This window comes from Mytilus edulis, chromosome 1, assembly GCF_963676685.1.
Source record: "Mytilus edulis chromosome 1, xbMytEdul2.2, whole genome shotgun sequence".
NCBI classification, from domain to species: domain Eukaryota; kingdom Metazoa; phylum Mollusca; class Bivalvia; order Mytilida; family Mytilidae; genus Mytilus; species Mytilus edulis.
This window is the reverse complement of record NC_092344.1, coordinates 115,288,820-115,309,714: the sequence shown is the minus strand read 5'-3', so window position 1 is coordinate 115,309,714 and position 20,895 is coordinate 115,288,820. Positions and strand designations below refer to the sequence as shown.

The 20,895-nt window shown below is 30.4% G+C and overlaps 1 protein-coding gene across 29 annotated transcripts in view; it reads right to left on the bottom strand.

Moving 5' to 3' along the window:
* Positions 1–20,895, bottom strand: part of LOC139501401 (centrosome and spindle pole-associated protein 1-like) — a 68,961-nt gene that overhangs the window by 5,933 nt on the left and 42,133 nt on the right. For 21 of the 29 annotated variants that reach the window (XM_071290663.1, XM_071290655.1, XM_071290642.1 and 18 more), the window contains 21 exons: positions 20,424–20,435; positions 18,171–18,326; positions 17,147–17,362; positions 16,766–16,807; positions 12,842–12,960; positions 12,411–12,498; positions 11,563–11,683; positions 11,304–11,353; positions 10,782–10,879; positions 10,082–10,275; positions 9,653–9,706; positions 8,818–8,967; positions 7,879–8,019; positions 7,378–7,449; positions 6,750–6,962; positions 5,146–5,208; positions 4,440–4,476; positions 3,860–3,948; positions 1,945–1,991; positions 1,432–1,547; positions 951–1,082 (listed from right to left, as the gene is read on the bottom strand). In XM_071290663.1, coding sequence (XP_071146764.1) covers positions 951–1,082; positions 1,432–1,547; positions 1,945–1,991; positions 3,860–3,948; positions 4,440–4,476; positions 5,146–5,208; positions 6,750–6,962; positions 7,378–7,449; positions 7,879–8,019; positions 8,818–8,967; positions 9,653–9,706; positions 10,082–10,275; positions 10,782–10,879; positions 11,304–11,353; positions 11,563–11,683; positions 12,411–12,498; positions 12,842–12,960; positions 16,766–16,807; positions 17,147–17,362; positions 18,171–18,326; positions 20,424–20,435 — 2,210 coding nt within the window. The remainder of the gene's footprint in view (positions 1–950; positions 1,083–1,431; positions 1,548–1,944; positions 1,992–3,859; positions 3,949–4,439; positions 4,477–5,145; positions 5,209–6,749; positions 6,963–7,377; positions 7,450–7,878; positions 8,020–8,817; positions 8,968–9,652; positions 9,707–10,081; positions 10,276–10,781; positions 10,880–11,303; positions 11,354–11,562; positions 11,684–12,410; positions 12,499–12,841; positions 12,961–16,765; positions 16,808–17,146; positions 17,363–18,170; positions 18,327–20,423; positions 20,436–20,895) is intronic. The other 8 variants (XM_071290614.1, XM_071290477.1, XM_071290495.1 and 5 more) reach the window with 2 other exon arrangements.

Below are 20,895 nucleotides of genomic sequence, written 5' to 3'. Positions count from 1 at the left end.
GGAGATGCAGGGATAGTCATCACACACAATTCATTCACATAATTACATGTAATATTTTCATCACAGAAAACAAATAGTGATACTGCCATTTTAAAGCTTTCATCTGAACTAAAGTACTAAGTAAATAAAAACAGCTTCTATATACAATAAAAAGCCAGAGGTGAATATATGTAGTCTTACTTAATTGAAAAATTAAATAAATGGAAAATTGTACTCTTTGTAAAGGAAGGAAATGCAGAATTCAAATTCTAAAATATCTCTGTAGGAGTTAATGTTAATTGTAATTTAAAAGATTATATCATTGGACAATTGACTGGACAAATGACAAAATTCTAGATAAATACGGGAATCTATATTCATACACTTGTGACAGGAACAGTGACATCTCTTATCAAGAGAGTGAGTCCATTTGGTACAGTGTACACAACCTGGTCATAAAGAGCAATAAATACCATTATTTACTCAACAAAGTGCAACCAAAGTGTTCTTGGTGTATGTACACATTCTAATCATAAGTTTTGAGTTATATTTGTGTTTCAATAATATCGTTGTATATGTGTTTTGCATCCACCTACTTTTACCAAACACCAAAGCTCTTATCATTTGAAAGATACTTAATGCCATTGAAAGTGTCTCAAACTTATCCATGAAACAACCAAGATTAAACAAATTACCAACCTAGTTCTTCTTCTATACTTTGTCTCACAGCTGAAGCATATTCTATTACATACCAAGAATATTTGAATGAGTTCTTTTATCACATGCAGGTAAACAAGATGTCTCGTGAATAATATGTGTGTCTTTAACAGAGGGATTGGTGAAAGAAAGTAATATTACATGCCAGTTACCTCCCCTTAGACTAACAGTCAAAAGAAACTATCCAGAGAAATACTATTTTTACTCTTTTAAAACAACTAAGTTTATTAACGTTGTACATGTTAAGTACTTACTTCTGTCTTTGAGATTTTTGAGGGTATCTTCTTGATGACGTAACAATGCATCTTGTTGTGATTCTAACGCTGAATTAGAGGTAGGGGCATCAGGAAACATACTTCTAAATGCTCGCCGGGAATCTGTATCAGCTGCAAGAGTAATATATCAAGTTTTAGGTGAAAGCAACTATTGTGGTCAATTTGATAATTTATCTATATGAGATTTCTTTAAGACTTTACATTTGTAGCTCTTTATGTACAATATAAGAAACAAACAAAAGAATATGATAGGAGCCATGACAAGAGGCCTGGAGTGGGTTTCTCCAAAAAACTTAAGACTAAGATTGACTGTAAGTCATGAACAATTCAGTATGTACTTACGATCAATCTTAGTGGTAAGTTTTTTTTTGTGAAATCAACCCCTGTTGCATGTTCATAAGTCAATAGTGATCAAAATCCCATAACTCTGAGGTCACTGTAACATATAAAATGTACTTACTTTTATATTTTAATTCATTAAATTCTTGTAATGTTCTAGGATTTGCTGTATCTGACTGTCTCTGTGGTACAGCAGCATGGCCTTGTTTAGCTCTCTCAAACACATCTATTTCTCTCCTGTATAATATAATAAGTGACAGGTGAAAAAACTACTGTATTATGATTTTTAGTTAATTCCAGCCCACATAGAATTTAACCTCCTATTCACTCTTGTATCTGAATATCAAAATATGTAAACACAAAAAAATGTAGACAATGTTTGAAAAATAGTCATTGTCTTAGTCAACTTGAAAAAATTACAAGTGATTGAAACCCTTCACAATTATAAAAGTCTTTTATATTTTTTTTTCATGCAAAATAAATAAGCTTCAAGGATTTCAAATAATAAAGCAGTAAATATAGTACATGTACAAATAATGTTATTGTCTTGTCACTCAAATATATCTTAAGTAAATAAAAACATCATACAATGCATTAAGTTTCATCCCTCGTATCATAATGTGTTTATACTTACGGTGGAGGTCTTTGTACCATTCTGGGATCAAACACATCTGGTTCATTCTGAAAAATATAGCAGTATTTTGTAGGAATAGAAAAAAAGAAAAGAATGAACAATGTTTGAAAAAATAAGCTTCATTCCTTCTCAACTAGAAATGAATATAAGCTAAAAAAAATCATCCTTTTATGACAATATTAAGCATGGAGTTAACTAAAAAAAATCATTAAAAAGTCCGTTATTTCTGATTGGGGGTCTTTAAGGCTAACACAGATTAATTTTAGTGAACATTGTTTCAGAATTGTAAGGTTCTCTAAAAGAACAACTTCCACCAAAAAGCATTGTATACTATAAAATTTATAGCATTTAAATAGGGTGATAAATACAAGTGAATAAATGTTTATATAAAACTATTCTACATGAAGCGGCGTATCATGCATTTTATTTGACGCTTGAATTAACATATATATAACAAACACTTTATCCCAAAATCCAGTAGCAACATATTTCAATTTGAATGAAATGGTTTCCAAGAAGCTGTATGCATTATATTTTATATACAATACCTTTATTAGCTACAGTATGACTATTATTTTAAATTGGGAAAGGGAAGGGGGGAGAACCAAGAAGTCTGTTAAGGACCATTATCTATGTACATGTCCTATAAACATTAATTGAGTATATGGAAATATTTTCCTATACAAAAGGGCAAAAAATAAAGATTACCAGTTTGTATTCAAGATTCTGCTTTTATGCTTTTCAGACAGAGTCTTTCATAAATTCTCTGCCACAGAGGAAGCCATCATTGATTTCAAATTTGTATTAAGGAACCTCAGGTGCAGATGAGATAAAATTACAGGTATATTTAGAAAGTCATTTAAAAACCATAACCACTTCAAACAGGACAACATTTGTGTACAACCAAAGCACAACATGATATACTTATGATGAATTTTAACACTATATTTAATATAATTATAGCTCTAAATCAAGATATAAGACAATAGAACTATTTATATTTAGAGCATAATTTACTCAAAGCATGTTCTAATTTAATTTCAGTCAAAACTACAAAAGACTAATGCCATGCAAGAAAAGCATTACAACAAAAGTCAACCATAAAACATACGTAAAAAAGATCTAAAAGGCAAGCCTCATCAATTGCCCTTTCAACCTCATCGCAAAGAAAATTCATTTGCTACAAAGATACACATATGCATATTTACAGCATATATGTACACTTTCCAAAAAATATTTTAAATCATTTACTGATAAAGACTTTGTCTTGTAACTTTTTCAAGCTTGAAAATATGTGAATAGGTAGGGAAAACAATCAGAAATATGTGATAAGGTCAATAAAATTCCCATTACATGTTATATGCTAAGCCCTGTAATTTTGTCACAGTCAAAGTCTTGTGTAAGTAAACATTCCATAAGGAATCAGAGCCTCAGGTCTGAACTCTGAGCAAAAGTGATATTTTCTTGATTATGCCGGAATATGTAAAGGTTACATTTTAACCTACGCAATATATGAAAATCTAAATTATATGATAAGGGTGGGGTAACAGTACCCAAGCGATACCCTGATCAGTTAAGTATTGAAGTAAACCCCCCTCTCTGAAGCACAATTCTAACTGGTTTCTGTCAAATTACAGTTCATCTTTAAAGTCATTTGACCTAAGTGAGGGCTACATTCATCATATTCATAGATAGGATATGAAAAATTCAAGCTGCATTTTTATCTAAAATTAAGATAAAGTTCAGTAAAGTGATTGTATGTTGCTTGTTTAACCTTCTATGGTGAATATTTCACATATATCAAAGTCTTAAAGACATGACTGTTTCAATATGGATCATGTTGTTGAAAATAAACAGTGTGCCTATTTGTTGTTATTTACATTATTTTTGCTTGGATACAAATGATGACACAAACCTTTTGGTTCTCCAGAGCATTTTCTACTCTCTTTCTTTCACTCTGTAATTGTTTTCTCATTGTAGCTAATTCTTTAAGAACATCAGAACCTGTAATGACAAGTATATCTCATGTATATATATTCAAATGTTTGTACTATAGATTATATCTTAACAGGAATGTACTATATTTTTTTACATTGAATGATTGTGGTATGTTTGTTTGGCTCAGTACATCTGACATGGACCTCATTTTCAGGTTTTTTGGCCAATGTCTTGTTGTCATGGTTAGGTTAATTTCTCAGATACAATAATTAATACTTAAATACACAGATAATTAATAATGGTAAGTTAATGTGAAACTTGTATCAAAATCTTATCTTCAAGACTTTCAAAATTATTTCAATTACAAAAAGTAAAACAGGTGAGAAATTTCAGCATTTGCACTGTTTTTTCAAGAATACTTTTGTGCACTCAATTTTTATGTTGGTCATTAGTTCCACCAAAAACTGTCCATATAGTACTTATTTTTGTTAGTCATTGTATCTTTTATTTAATTTGTGCAAGAGTAACCTCCCCTTGTTTACCACAATACTACTTACTGTTAGCTCTGGATAGTTGTAAAGGTTGTGGAGCAACCTGGAAATTAATAAATCTATTATTAAATACAGCAAATTTTTACTATGAAATTTTCAGGATCTGAAGAAATCATCTGTTCAGGCTTTTTAAATCTTTTTTACTGATCATTCATTTGAAAGATTAATCATATGAAATGGAAATGGTTTGACTTTAAATCCAAAGGATATGTACTGATAGACATATTTGACATAAATTTTGGTTTTATTATTTAGATTAAACTTGACATAAATGTTGCTCAATCTGATAGCAATAAAAGAAGTCAACCCTTTTAAAACCATTCAATTGTCTAACAGCATCAAGGGAGATAACAACATCAGTCAAGCCAGAAAGATTACTTTTTTTGCTTGACTTCGGCAATGTAGACTACCATAAACATTAATTTCAGTAAACATACTTACACACAATTGTTATATCAGCTTACTATTATTCTTTTAAGAGCTACAGACTGTCATGCACTTTTTTGTCTGTAGCAATAAAAATAAATATACACAATTCTTACCTGGAAATCTGTATGGCTTCTGTAGGAATGAATTGGCACACACTGCAAACTATGCCCTATGTATGTTTATAGCAACATAAGGAACTATATGAAAGATACTAAAGGTTTTACCCTGCTTCTATTTGAGGGTGGACCAGGAGTCTTGTGCCAATAAAATGTATAATACTGACCTGAGGTTCTGGCTTGCTTCTGTGTGAGGGTACAGGTGGTGACCTGCCTCGCCCATCTGACGTCTGTACCAATAAAAAGGAGTTTATACAAGCCATGCTTATTAATGCAACTATATCATAAGTAAGAACCTGCTGTTACATTTAGTACAATTGGAACAAATCTGATTTAAAAATTCAAACATAATGTCAAACATATTTTTTGCTTCAAAGTTTTGTTTTTCTTTTCTCTACATTTTCTGTTCTCCTCATTGCAACTTTCATGTAACAGCAATAGATTAAAAGTAATGGTTCTATTCTATTTTTCAATAAAAAGTATAATTTCTCATGATTCTAAAATAATTTTATACTATATATCAAAATGTTTATCATGAAGACTGTAATCTATGTTATATGAATTTTCCTGCAAGTACTTTTTTTTTAATTGTTCATTGTTAAAACAATTTTGCTTAGATAAAACAGCTTGTTTTAAAGTATGTGACTTGAATTTAGTTTTTATCAAATTGTGCCTCAGCAAATTTAATGAAAAATCTTACAAATTGATTTTAACTTGTATTGTATAGTGAACAATTTTATTTTTGATCTACCCATTATTTCCAGTAATATACTAGAAATTTTATAACTTATTTCAGAAACATTTTTGCAGTTTATCAACATTTTAAAAAAACTGAAAACTTTTGTTGAAAAAGGTTTGATTGGATTAAAACATTGATATACCATAGAGTGGTTGGTCTTCACTTAACTAAAACGTAACAAATTAAAAAATAATATAATTATAACCAGTACTTTAACACAATAACAAAACATGCTGTTAGATTATTAACATTCTATAAACCATGCAAACTACCATCACCTCACTTTATAACAGTGCAATCATCAATCTATTTTTTATAACCTCCCTTTATAACAGTGCAATCAGCACTCTATTTTTTATAACCTCCCTTTATAAAAGTGGAATCATCAATCTATTTTTTATAACCTCCCTTTGTAGCAGTGGAATCATCAATCTATTTTTTTATAACCTCCCTTTATAACAGTGCAATCATCAATCTATTTTTTTATAACCTCCCCTTGTAACAATGCAATCATCAATTTCATTTCACAAAACCTGTCCTTGTAATAGTGCGATAAGCACATCCCTTTGTAAAAGTGCAATCATTCATTTATTTTAACTGATGTTTATTCAGGCAAGTGTTATACTTTATCTGCAAATCTTTAACCCGATAAAAATTCAAACAACAAAAGTTTAATATGAAAGTCTTAAGATACATGTACCTAGGATTTCATAAATTTAAATTAAAAATTTTCATCTAAAATCATGTCAACCGTTGAATTATATTAACATTATCTTAAATGTTCATTTGTATATTTGAGAAATTCAAAGTCATTTTTAAAATTACTTAAATCATTTCCATAATTCTCATCCCCTATCATTAAACATATCATAATTAGTAAATGAACAATTTTTAACACTTTATACATTTTAAACATAATTTGATGAATATGGTAATGATGTGTGGAGGAAAAATACAATTTCAAAGAACTTTCAACTTTGTGCTGTTCATTCAAAACATGTGACCCTTAGCCCATAGAATCTAGATTTCTACCGGAGTTTTGATTTCTGGGGTAATTCTTGTCTGTGTTGTTGGACGTTCCAGACTGACTGAACTTGTACGGAAATGATCATAACCATGTATGTTTGGTGCTGAATCTCTTTTTGTTATACTAAGTTTAAAATCATCCGGTTTATAATTGGTCTTTTTAGGAGGTAGAGGTTCTTTAGACTTGGGAGGAGGTTTAGAAACATGTCTTTTCTCTTCCTGTACAAAGGATGGTAAAACTTTATGTAAACAAATCATATATAATTTGTGTGTACATATCACATATAATTTGTGCAGGCATTATTTGTTTCTATATTAATATACATAATGTAACATGTACTAACAAGCTAAATTAAATAACAAACAAACAAAATGAGTAGAAAATAACAAATCTATTATATTGGGTGAAGTTCTACACTATTAAAATGTAGCTATATATGTAGCTAAAAATTCTCATGCAAAATGATTATTAGTATACCAGTACTCAGTGTACAAATGGTGATGTTTTGTATGGTAAAAAAGACTGTTCTAAAAATACTATCGCCTGACTTCTGCTTGATCCTATTATTGGCTTACTCAAGTTTTATCGCGAAATTTCTAAATAAAGACCTTACAACATGAAAATAATGATTACCGAAGGTTCTCCGTTTTCTGTTGCGAGTTTACTCCTGACAGCTGGTATAGGAGGTGAACCAGCTCTCTCATCCTGTAAATAAACATATCTTTTATTTTCCATTCCTTTTACCTTCAGATTACCCCTCAGTCCTTATCCTTTACACATATTTGACAACAATGTTCAAATGCAGAACCTTTATGATGAAGAACAGCTGTAAAATTACTGTTGTTTGGGAAAAGTTTACAAAACTGAGTTTTGTATCTTTGTGTATTTTCTTTGTTTCCTTTGTTAAGAAAAGTAACAAACTTAAAGAAGTCTTAGAAATGAAAAAAATCCTTGTGAAGTTATATATGTGTATATAGTGCAAACTGAAACTGGCCATTAAACATTTATATTTGTCTATGTGCAGACTATTACCTACAAATTGTCATTACTAAAGAAAAAATAGTTTTGTGATACTAATACTATTTAAATTTAATTGTATCTGAACATGAGCTGAGTGTGGTGTAACTTTCTTACCCTTTGTCTTTCTGTTCTCTCTCTATCTTGTTCTTCTTGTTTCTCTCTTGATTTAGCATCAGCATCCTCTCTCCTTTTTCTGCTTTCCTCATTCTTTCTATCTTCAGCTTGTTTTCTAAGTTCTTCATTTTTTTTCCGAGCCTAATGATTTAAATATGGCATATTAGAATTATACCACTTACTAAGCTATATTGAATACTTTATAAAATTATTTTAATAAAAAAATTAATGTTTATCAAATGAAATTAAAGTCATAAGAAACCTCAAATAAAAAAAAAATAATGCATACGTCTTTTTATAACTCAATTCATTATAAAACTTATGTACATATACTTTTTTCTGAAGAAAATTCTTTAATTTATTCATATTTAGAAGAAGTTTACTTTATTTTAATTGCTTCCTTCCAGGAAGCAATTCTCCCGACATATTTTCCGTATGCAAAGTGACCTCAGTGTGACCCATCTCGTAAAAATCTGGTGATACATTACACATGGATGTCCTTAAAATAAACTATTATCTGAATTTACATGTTAAACGGTGCTCAATAACCATGTTTTTGTGTAGATTTTTTGTCGATTGTTGACAAAAGGGTGACAATCGTCAAACTTCGTCTTCAAAACACGAACTTTAATTACCTGCCATATTTTCACAACACTGACCAATTGAAAAAAAAAATTAAGGATTATACGAAATTTACACAAAAAAAATGATAAATTCGTGCACAGAAGACTAAGTTTATGATGTTTGTATGCATTGGTTCAAGAATTGGAAGAACATTATTTTTCACCGGTCACTCGTTTCTTATGACTTTAAATTAAGCAAAACATTTAGGCTTCTTTTTTATTCACCAGAAAAGTCCTGTGCAATCATCCTTAAAAAAGTATTATAACCATCAACTTGGTAGTAAAAAGTGCCATTTTTTATAAACAAAATTATTACGTCTTCTTCTTTTTCTCTTTTCTTTCTGACTTCTTCTTCATATTCCTGCTGTATTCGTATCCTTTGTTCCTCCAGACGTCGGTTTTCTTTTTCTTCCTCAATTTTTTCCTTTTCTCTTTCAATTTGATCATATCTTTTTTTCTCTTCAATCTACCAAAGTTACAAAGCGTCAGTTGCATTACATATGATGGTGCTAAATTATCACAGTAACATATCCATTCTATAGACAGAAATACCAATTTAAGTCATAGAAACAGAAGAATCCACTTATCTAACAAAAATAGAAAATTATGATACAAGATTACTTGAAATTAACCACATTTCAGTTTTAACAATACCACTTTTTATCTCTATGGTAATTTCCAAGAACAGGTTTATTTCTATCATATTCCATCAACTGTTTTCCCAAAGGCAAAGTATGCTGTTACGCTGCATTTCAATTTTAGACTTTGTTTTTTTGGTAGCATCCTATACAGAAATGAGCTGCATTTTCCTACAAGAAAAAAGCCTGAAAAAGACTACATAGAGAACAAATATATATTAACAATCGATAAGTTTTAGTTTAAATTTAATTTAACATTTGATGTTAGTAAACAATGATGAATTTGATTTGTGCTCATCATATACATACAATGTGTACAATTATATGGTCTTAGGTACTAGGCATAGTGAAAAATATAAAATAAGTGGATTCGACTGTCCTAAAAAGCATATAGGCAAATGGATGACTAATCTACCTCACAAACCTTTATAACTTGTCCTCCTTCAGACCTGAGTAACTGTACTTACTATTATAAGATATGTCCTAAAATTTGACCCTAATTAATCTATATACCTGTCGACGTAAATCATCTTTATATTTATCTGCTGTGGTTTTCTCTGCATCAGTCTGAAATTTGAAATATGATTACAGCATAAAATGGTGATAAAGAAATATATTTTATGCTCATACATAATGTAAAATACATTGTTTGGTTTGATCTACACCCATGCAGCTGGAAAATTGATCGGTGAGAAAATTAAATAATTTTTTTATATTATCATACACAGATTTATAAATATATGTAAATGACATAGAAGTCTGGCAGATAAAACAGTTAAAATAACAAAATCTTGAATGCTTTGAGCAATGCTTTTACATGTTATCATTTTTCTTGAGTTGTAAAATACAATTGTACCATTTTGACAAGACCTAAAATCTAAATAAAACTATATTCAAAACCTTCTTCACATATCTGCACACAAACTTCTTGTGTGAACTTACCCTAGGCTGTCCAAATATACCATGACCACCTCTAGCATAAGTATTCTCCCCTTTAGCATTCTGTTGATTTGGTGGAGGTTTAATGAGATCATCTTTAGGAGAAGCAGGAGCTCGGAATCTTGGTGACTCCCTAGGGGGCGGAGACCTCGCTGATGTTCCTCCAACATTCTCATAATGCATAGACCTCAAGTCAGCTAGAAATAAACATGCAAAATTTTAAGCTTTTGAATTTGTTACAGTTATAGTTTTAAATCACAAGAGTGCACTCTCTAATGTGTACTGCCTGCTTAATAAATATTTTACAACATTTTAGAAGAAAACTTGATCACTCAACCATGCACTAAACCTTAAGGATTCTGTTGACCAAATATAGTTGGCTTTTAACTTGAAGTGACTAAAAATCTTTCCTTATATGAAAACTTCATGTATTTCATTGAATCATTAAAAGTGGCTAAGAACATGTGTCGCTGTCATACAGACTTGTACATCTTATAACCAGTATATCAACTACATTTGGTCTCTAATAGAATTTTATTTTTCTACTTGATATTGTGATATAAGATTTTTTCAGATAATGATACATATATCATCAACTGTCTTTCAGTGGAGCAAATTAACTGAAGTAACTAGAAACAGGAAGTAGATAGTACATAGCATTCAGACATTCATACTATTAAGGGGAGATAAGTATTTTACTTACTGACTGCATTGCCAGAATTATCTTTGATTGGAGCTCCACCGCCACCACGACCGAATGGATTATAGTTACGTATTTCTTCATCTAATTTTCTTTCATATCTGAAGTGATGAAAATATCATGAAATATACCATTAATAATCATCTTATATTTTTATATACATACATGAATAAAAGAGATGCAGGGGCCTATATCAGTGAGAAAGCAACCCAACAAAACTTGAATAATTTCATCACAAATAATTTCCCTTGCAGACCCAATCTTTATTAAGGGTAACTAAGGGTATAACTCTTGAATGTATATTCAAAATCACTAAAACAAGATTTGACCTCTATTTAATGGTCCAAAGTTTCAAGTTTCAAAAGATCTGAGAAAGTTGTATATTCAGTATAATCTTGGAAAAGCACAAAATGGACAACAACCTTTTAAACATTGGACCTACTAAGAATAAGTGTAGCATCACATGCAATTTCTACATTATCTAGAATAAAAAGGATTAGAGTTAAATTTTGTTGGAATACATACCTATCTTTTTCCTCTTTCTCTTTTTGTTCCCTGTATTTCTTTTCTTGTATCTAAATGCAAAAAAAACACTTCAACTCTCATTTGAAAGTAGACAGTAACTACAAGCATTTATAGTTCACAAAGGTGAAATAGTAACAATATGTTAAATTACTAAAGCAAAACATATTGCACAAATTTGAATAGAAGTTTCTATTAACTTTTGTAACTTAAGACAATCTGTAATGAACTACGACTTGTTAATAGTGTATTTGAAACCAACCTGTCGCTGAAGTTCTTCTTGGTAAGCTCTCTGATCTTGTCGTGATTTACTTCTAAAATCATCATCACTGGGGAACTGGTATGGTGAGATCCTCTCTTTACTTCTACTCCTGGCTCTAGTACTGTAAAACAGAGTAATCAGTCCTAGCTCAAGTACTGTTTATATAGAAAAAAAGACATTGAGCCATCACTCCCAGCTATAAGTATATAAACATTAACTTGGTTCATCCCTACATTTTTCTGTATATTCAGCCACCTGACGATGTCAAGAAGATGATTTGTAATATTATTATTCTTTTATGTTTATATGTACATTGTGTACATTGGTTGGATGGTTTTCTTGTTTGAATGGTTTTACTCTAGTCATTTTTGAGGCCCTTTATAGCTTGCTGTTTGATGTGAACCAAGGCTTGGTGTTGATTACCTTACTTTGACCTTTAATGGTTTACTTTTATAAATTGTGACTTGGATGGAGAGTTGTCTCATTGGCACTCATACTACATCTTCTTATATCTATATCTATATTCAGTATTCTCAAAAGAAAGAGTTACATAATAAGTTATTTAAAATTTTACCAAGATATATGCTTATGCATGTAATGAAAGATTTACTTAATGCTGAAGGTATTATCATCCCTTTCACTGGTACTTTTCAACTTGTTTATAGACTTATTTATCTTCGAATGTTACTCTAGGAGGAGTTTATAGACTAATTTATCTCCGAAAGTTACTCTAGGAAGTTACTCTAGGTGGAGTTTATAGACTTACAAATCTTTGAAAGTTACTCTGGGAGCAGTTTTTAGATTTACTTATCTTGGAAAGTTACTCTAGGAGGAGTTTATGGACTTACTTATCTTCGAAAGTAACTCTAGGAGGAGACATTCGACGACTATATGGCTGATCATCTAAACGATTTAATGGAATATCTGGACCACCACCTGAAATAGAAATATATGAATATTAATATCTTATCATTGAATTAAAAATTATATTCTGATCTTGTCATAAATAGTGCCTTTTTATATAGGTTGAGAAATGAGTGCTAATTCAAATTTATCTGAATATTGTCTCTCTTTTAGGATTTATAAATCGAACTCTTGAATTGATCTATTTCTATATTTTGTCAATGGAAATGCATAACACAAAATAATAGCGTACTTGAAAGTTAACAGAAACAACAACAACCCAAGTATGTAACTAACTAACTTATTTCATTCAATATAAAATCCAGTACTTATTGTAGGATTATTGCTGAAATACATATTTAATACAAATACTAACCTCCAGAAGGCTCTGGGTCTAATGGGTTCTTCATACCATAGAAATGATAGGCTTCATCTATAGAACTGAGAGCTGGGTTGTTTAGACCTCCTCCTCCTCCTCCTCCAGTTATATAAGTACTGTAAAAATAAAACATTCAAAATACCTCATTAATCCTTATACTAGGTGCACTGTATCAAAGCTAATAAGTACCAGCTAAAATGAAGAAAACCAGTATGCATTATAAAGCTGTATCATTGTTGCAAAAGATGATTTCATATTTGTATTAATGATGAATTAAAACGTAACCACTGATCCTGAAAAGAGCATGTTGCACCCTGATTCAAAGTCAACAAACACTTTACCACAACCTTGCATTATCTTTTTTCTTTTCCTTCCAAACAATTCATTTCATGATCAACCTTTTTTTTTGGTCAAAGATTAACATGATAACCAGAATGTATCTTTGGATTATGATTATGAATTGTAAATCAAATTAATTTATTTTCAAAGAAAACAATACCTCAATTTTAACTTGAAACAACTAAAGAACATGATGGCAATGAAATAACCAAACTTATTCATTGAGGTTTCTGTGTTACCTAGATAATCAATGTAATCAAGTGTCGTCTGCAATACCTATATATATATGCAGCAAAACATCACTTACACAATGGAAGGCTGTAACAGCCTTTAAATAAACATTTAATGATAATTAGACAAATTCTTCCAACAATGTTCATTCCTATTGTCTTACAGATAAACAAATGTTTTTTTCACTCATTTTAAACCAGGTGCTCCGCAGGGCACAGCTTTATACGACCGCAGAGGTCGAACCCTGAACAGTTGGGGCAAGTATGGACAAAACATTCAAGCGTGATACAGCTCTGAATTTGGATTGTGATCAAATTTTTGACATTACATGGTTTTTTTTTACACAAAACAAATGTCAAGATTTTACAAATCAATTAAAGATTTCTTCTTCAAACTTTTTAAATCTAAAATTAAATAGTTGACACAGCATAGGTTTCTGACACAGAATGAATGTGGTCTAATGAACTTAAAAGTTTTTTTTGCCTTTGAGCAATTCACTATGCTGTTGAATATTAATCCTCTCAAAAAAATGTTTGAAGAAATTTTCTTTTTATTTATGAAATCTGAAATGAGAAAAATTTAACCCCCCCCCCTTTTTTTTCACATCCCCGTTTCCCTTTCTCCAAAACTGATATCAATTCAAATTTCTAATGGAGTTTGCAACAATAACTACTCATTTAAATACATCATAAAATATTAAAATGTAAAATAAAGTGCTTGTTATCACTGAATGGTAAAGATTGGTTGGTAGTAAAAGTGAATATACATTGTTTATTGTATAAAACAATAAAAAAAACTTCATCAGCAACATTTTATATTGGCAAATTTCCAATGAAGTTATTTACATAAAGTTATTGGCAAATAAAAATAGAAAATGACATCATAGATATGTCTGGCAAATGTCCAACATACATTATCTAACAAGTATGGACACAACATTCAAGCTGGATTCAGCTCTAAATTTGGATTGTGATTAAATAGTTGACACAGCATAGGTTTCTGACACAGAATGAATGTGTTCTAATGAACTTAAAATTTGTGTTTCTCTTAGAGCAATTCACTATGCTGTTGAATATTAATCCTCTCAAAAAAATGTTTGAAGAAATTTTCTTTTTTATTTATGAAATTTCAAATGAGAAAAATTGAACCCAATTTTTTTAATCACATCCCCCTTTCCCTTATTCCAAAACTAATCTCAATTAAAATTTCTAATGGAGTTTGCAACAATAACTACTCATTTAAATACATCATAAAATATTAAGATGTAAAAAAACTGCTTGTTATCACTGAATGGTAAAGATTATTTTAATTTATCAGTTGGTAGTAAAAAGTGAATATACATTGTATATTGTATATAACAAAGATTTAAGTTGATTCTGGACAAAGAAAGATAACTCTAATTAAAAAAAAATTTGATATTTCACAAAATTGTGCAATTAGATATTTCTTGCCATTGCGCAATACTGTGCAATTGAAAAGACTTGCTATTGCACAATACTTAATATAATAATTTTAGATCCTGATTTGGACCAACTTGAAAACTGGGCCCATAATAAAAAATCTAAGTACATTTTTGGATTCAGCATATCAAAGAACTTCAAGATTTCAATTTTTGTTAAAATCAGACTAAGTTTAATTTTGGACCCTTTGGACTTTAGTGTAGACCAATTTGAAAACAGGACCAAAAATGAAGAATCTACATACACAGTTAGATTTGGTATATCAAAGAACCCCATTTATTCAATTTTTGATGAAATCAAACAAAGTTTAATTTTGGACCCCGATTTGGACCAACTTGAAAACTGGGCCAATAATCAAGAATCTAAGTACATTTTTAGATTCAGCATATCAAAGAACCTAACTGATTCATTTTTTGTCAAAATCAAACTAAGTTTAATTTTGGACCCTTTGGACCTTAATGTAGACCAATTTGAAAACGGGACCAAAAGTTAAGAATCTACATACACAGTCATGACAGTTAGATTCAGTATATCAAAGAACCCCAATTATTCAATTTTGATGAAATCAAACAAAAGTTTAATTTTGGACCCTTTGGGCCCCTTATTATGTTGGGACCAAAACTCCCAAAATCAAACCCAACCTTTCTTTTATGGTCATAAACCTTGTGTTTAAATTTCATAGATTTCTATTTACTTATACTAACGTTATGGTGCGAAAACCAAGAAAAATGCTTATTTGGGTCCCTTTTTGGCCCCTAATTCCTAAACTGTTGGGACCCAAACTCCCAAAATCAATACCAACCTTCCTTTTGTAGTCATTAACATTGTGTTTAAATTTCATTGATTTCTATTTACTTAAACTAATGTTATAGTGCGAAAACCAAGAAAATGCTTATTTGGGCCCTTTTTGGCCCCTAATTCCTAAAATGTTGGGACCAAAACTCCCAAAATCAATACCAACCTTCCTCTTGTGGTCATAAACCTTGTGTTAAAATTTCATAGATTTCCATTCACTTTTACTAAAGTTAGAGTGCGAAAACTAAAAGTATTCGGACGCCGGACGACGACGACGACGCAGACGCCAACGTGATAGCAATATACGACGAAAATTTTTTCAAAATTTGCGGTTGTATAAAAATCTCTTATTCGTGATATTAATGCAATTGTTTTTTTTGCAAACATAAAAAAATATGAGAGATTTAACACATAGGGTAAAACAACAACAAGACAAACAGACGTGATTGTAACAAGTTCATGCTTTAGTGAGGGGAAACAAAACTGTTAGAAATTAAACTTGTTTAATAGATTTTATACACCACCATACAAAACAGCATAAATCATTATGTTTTAGTATTTACACACCAAGAATAAACATTTTTGAATACAAATAATTTTCTATTTAAAATTTTTGAGAAAGATTGGCAAAGGCTGTAAAAGATAAGATATGTATGCCAGAAGTCTGCAGAGGCAATATTTCATCTGATACTTTGCTTGAATATCTTTGAAATTCTAATCTATATGGTTTTATAAAAAAATACCAAAGAAAAGATTTTTTAATCATAGAATAGTATAATTAGTATCGGCTGATGCAGGCATGAGATAGAATAGAGTATTTTCCTGTAAAGAATCTAAGAGAATGCATCCAGACCTATATAAGCCATGCTAGCACTGGCCAAGTCAGTCGAATTAGTGAAGTTACAGGGATGACAAGACATTAGGATGATATCAACATAAAGGCTTTTATAATAACTTTTATTGCAATTCATTTTTTTTCTGATAATCAATTAATGAAAGAATTTCAGTTAAAAGCATTCCATTCATTGATCATTATATTTAATAAATATTTGGGATTGCCATAAAAGTTTGAAAAGAAGCCTATTGCACTGTGTACCTTGGGATACCAATCCTTCCTGTGTCTGATGGGTCTGCAAAGCTATAATGAATATCATATAATAGGTACAGTGACATGTGTAAGTGTCACAAAGACAACACTTAAAAAAGTTTTGTTTCATGAGATAATTCATCTTTAATCTAATAGCTAAAATTTTATTATTTTGGATTTTAGACTTATCTACCTTTTTATTATCATTTATATTCTTTTTATACAAAATTTCTTAAAGAGTCCAATACTTTATAAATTAAAAACATATGTTTACTTATTTATGCAAAAGTGTAAAAACACAAGCTATCCATAAATGTGCCATAATGACCAGCAAATTTGCTTCAATTTGGTATAAATGTGTTTTCAAGTCAGCTTACAGTAGACACTTACGATGGTTGATACTGTATTCCTGGTGGAGCATATGCATTCCTGGGTCTTGACTCGAGAAGGCCTTCAAACCCTGAATCTAATAATCCCCCTCCAGAGCCACCACCTCCTCCTCCTCCCCTACCTCGTCTCTGTGGACGTCCTCGCTCTCTTGGTGTATAGCCTCCTATTCCACCAAGGTCTAGATTTAAATCCTGTCCATTCCTTCCACCGCGAGGACTAAATGAATAATACAATAGATTTTAACCCCCTTTAATTTTAAATCTGTATACGACAGATACAATCTATTAAATTATATTGCCATAATAAAAAGACCAAGCAGTTTTTCTTCCATTGTCTGGTCTTGAGGCTACAAAGTAAATCTTGGTATTTCAAGGCCTGTGTATTCTACTTTCTGTGTGTTAAGAATGGGTACCAGTATGCTAGCTTTTTAATTATCTCCATTGTATGATGCATAGTCAAAGATAGGCATAACCTTCACTCATGTTTAACTTAAATTGTTTTTTTTATAAATTAGGCAGTTAGTTTTCTCAATTGAATTGTTTCATATTTTTAAATGTGGGGCCTTTTATAGCTGACTATACAGTATAGGTTTTTTTTGCATTGTTGAAGTTTATATGGTTGTCTATAATTGCTTACATCCACTTTATTTGACCTTTGGTGGATAGTGGACTCATTGGCAATCATGCCACATATCCTTATTTTCATATATATTTAACACCATTTTTATATGAAAAGTTATTCATAGTATCAAATGTAAGATACATTTGTTTTCCCTTGATGTTTTCTTCCTGTATAGTGCAAATGACACCTTGCAAAAGGATAGGCCAGTGTACATGGTGTCTAACAGTTGAATAACAACTTTAAGTAGATACAATGACACTGAAAAACAAGGGCAAAGTGCTGTTAAATGGGCAGTATTTATTAGTAAATTTAAATCATTCTTAAAGGTTGAAAAAAATAAATTCTTAATCTAGACATTTTACATTTGTTCACAAATAATAATTTGAATGCAAAACAAGCTAACCTGAGATCAAATTTGGTATGATATGGTTGAACTTCTGGACTTCTAATTTGTCGTCTTGGGGTTATTTCAGGATTACCAAGGTTTCCAATTCTCCGTACTGTCTTCTCTGGGTCTAAGAATCCAGAAGCATCCACCCTTAAGTCTTCTACCTTCTCTCTATAACACAATGTACATATATCAACTATTTAATCTTTAATATTTTAAGCCTTCGAAATCATAACTAAGTTCTCTTATATGTGGATTAAAATGTATGTGTTTGGGGACACATTGTTGAACTGTGGGTTTTATATTCAAGAGATCAATCATAAATGAGGATTTGTAAAGTATAATGTGTGCTTTAAATGACCAGAAAATCCATGGCAGATGGTTCAATGTATTCCAGGAGATAGCACATATTTTCACAACTTCTGATGTGTTTCAGAAAATCTCTTTGGACTTATATTGTCTGTTCATATAAATTTATTACATTTGAGAAAACAGAGTAGTGTCATACTGTTTACCAATTTCTTTTTAGTCAAGTTATATTTTTAGACATAAGCTGAAAAAAACACCATTTCTAGTCCTAAGTGTCCCATCATCTCTGAAAAGTCCTTCTTTTTGGTAAATGTTTCTGTACTTTTTTTATACTATAACAAGCAAAAGCAGACTATCATACTATATCATTAATTTTCATATAATGATATTCTACTACTTTGTAGGAAAAAGACTTTTTGAATCCTTTTTAAAATCTCATCTGTTAATTTTTTCTTTTAAATCTTTCAAAGATAAACAAGTAACATGGTTATCATTTTAGTAGCTACATCAAAATAACAAGCAAAACTGGTAAAAATGTTAGAAGTTCATCAATTATAATAACTTTAACTCGTTAGAAAACTTTTCAATTATGTTAATTTATGGTAATATTCTTTTCAAATACAGAAAAAGTTGTCATGTGACGTAAAAAAACAACCTGTAATGACCAATTAATCTCTGGAGTAATAGGAAAAAATAGTTAGTAAAGGGTCTGGTATGGTTTGATATATTTCTAATCTAATTTTTACTTGTTACAGCTAACTAATCTATTCAAGTTTTTGAGATAACAAAAAATCACTTAAAGTCAATAAATTCTTTAACTAGTGTAACAATTTTGCCATAGATATGTAGATATTATTTTGCTTATATTTTTTGCTTTTTAATGTTTCTTTTCAATAGTTTTTGACAAACATGCAAAAAGTGGATACAAACATCAGTTAGGGGCAATAACTTTAGGGGCAATAACTTCAATTTAGTGAGACAATTTCTGCCATGATGACTGACATGCAATTTTTACCATGCTGAACATTCATGCAATTTTTATTGTGCTGAACATTCATGCTTTATTTTTCTGTTTCTCTATCTATTGTAATGTGTGCAAAAAGTGCAAAATATATATAAATAAGAACTTGGAAATTGGTCAAAAAATTTCAGGGGTTTGTGCGATTTTCCTGAAAAATTCTGTTGGAAAAAGATCTTTACCTTCTGATATTGTTTATTCATGCCAGATCTTATTTCACCACTTTAGTTTTGAAGGTACAAGCCAAAAACTGCATTTTATCCAAGTGTTCCTTTTTTTAGAAACAGTAGGCTTGAAAAAAATCCCTGGATACTAAAGTTAAACAGGATACCCTAAGTAACATTCAGGTGAAGTTTGGTAACAATTGTCCAAGGTTGTTTTAGAGAAAAAGATTTGTTTTACTGGAGTAAGTGCAGGAACCATGTTCAAATTTCTCATGAAGAAAGCCCTATATCTCTGGAATTATTGAAATAACAAAAAAGAGCTATTTGAAAGGACACAAACTAGAAATCATTAAAATGGAAAGAAGCTCCTAATGTTGTATCAAAAATCAGCTCAAGCATGAAATATGGAAGAATGTATGGATGGACAGACTTCAGTTTACTGTAATACATCTCGTCTAAGATGTGTGTATAAAAAGCAGCCAGACAATTACATATATTGAAGCATATATAGGCAAAACCTGACTACTAAATAAAAGACTTACAAGTTACTTTTCATCAGGACAATTTTCAATTACTTTCCTACTGAGTGACACTATTTTTGTTGTGAAGTTAATAATAATAAAAAAATAGAAAAAAATTCAGGAGCATGCTTTTATATTTTTGAAGACCACCAAGTAATTATGAGCAACGTCTGGTTAACCAAGCTTTAAAATATGAAGATTGATGTCAGTTGCAATAGAAGTATATACAATTATAAGTAATGTTCATTGTACTTACAAATTCTTGTTTCTAAAAATAATTTATTTATTTCAGAAATGAACAATTTTTAATAACCTTTGGCAAGAACCACTACACATGGAGTATACTTAACTAGATTTGAAGGAGTCAAACCATTCAATGAACTCCATAACAAATATTTTACAATATTTTAAGTGGAATTTGGAACAGTAGCTCTTGCCAATATGCCTCTTAAATTTTAATAAACATAAATATGTAAGTCACAATATATTGGTTATCAGTTTAAAATGTATTGCACTGGTTCTTTGGGTTTCTATTCTACATACATTTTGTACTATTATTGTTCTAATGATATCAATGTTATGCTTATAATTAAGGATAATTCTATTTAAGGGAGTTCTAAGTACTAACATAGGCTAACATTGCTTTTAACTAATCTATGTCTGAATTGTTGCTGTTCTCTTATTCTATGCAATCTGCGTTATATGTTCATCTGTATGAGCTTTGCATG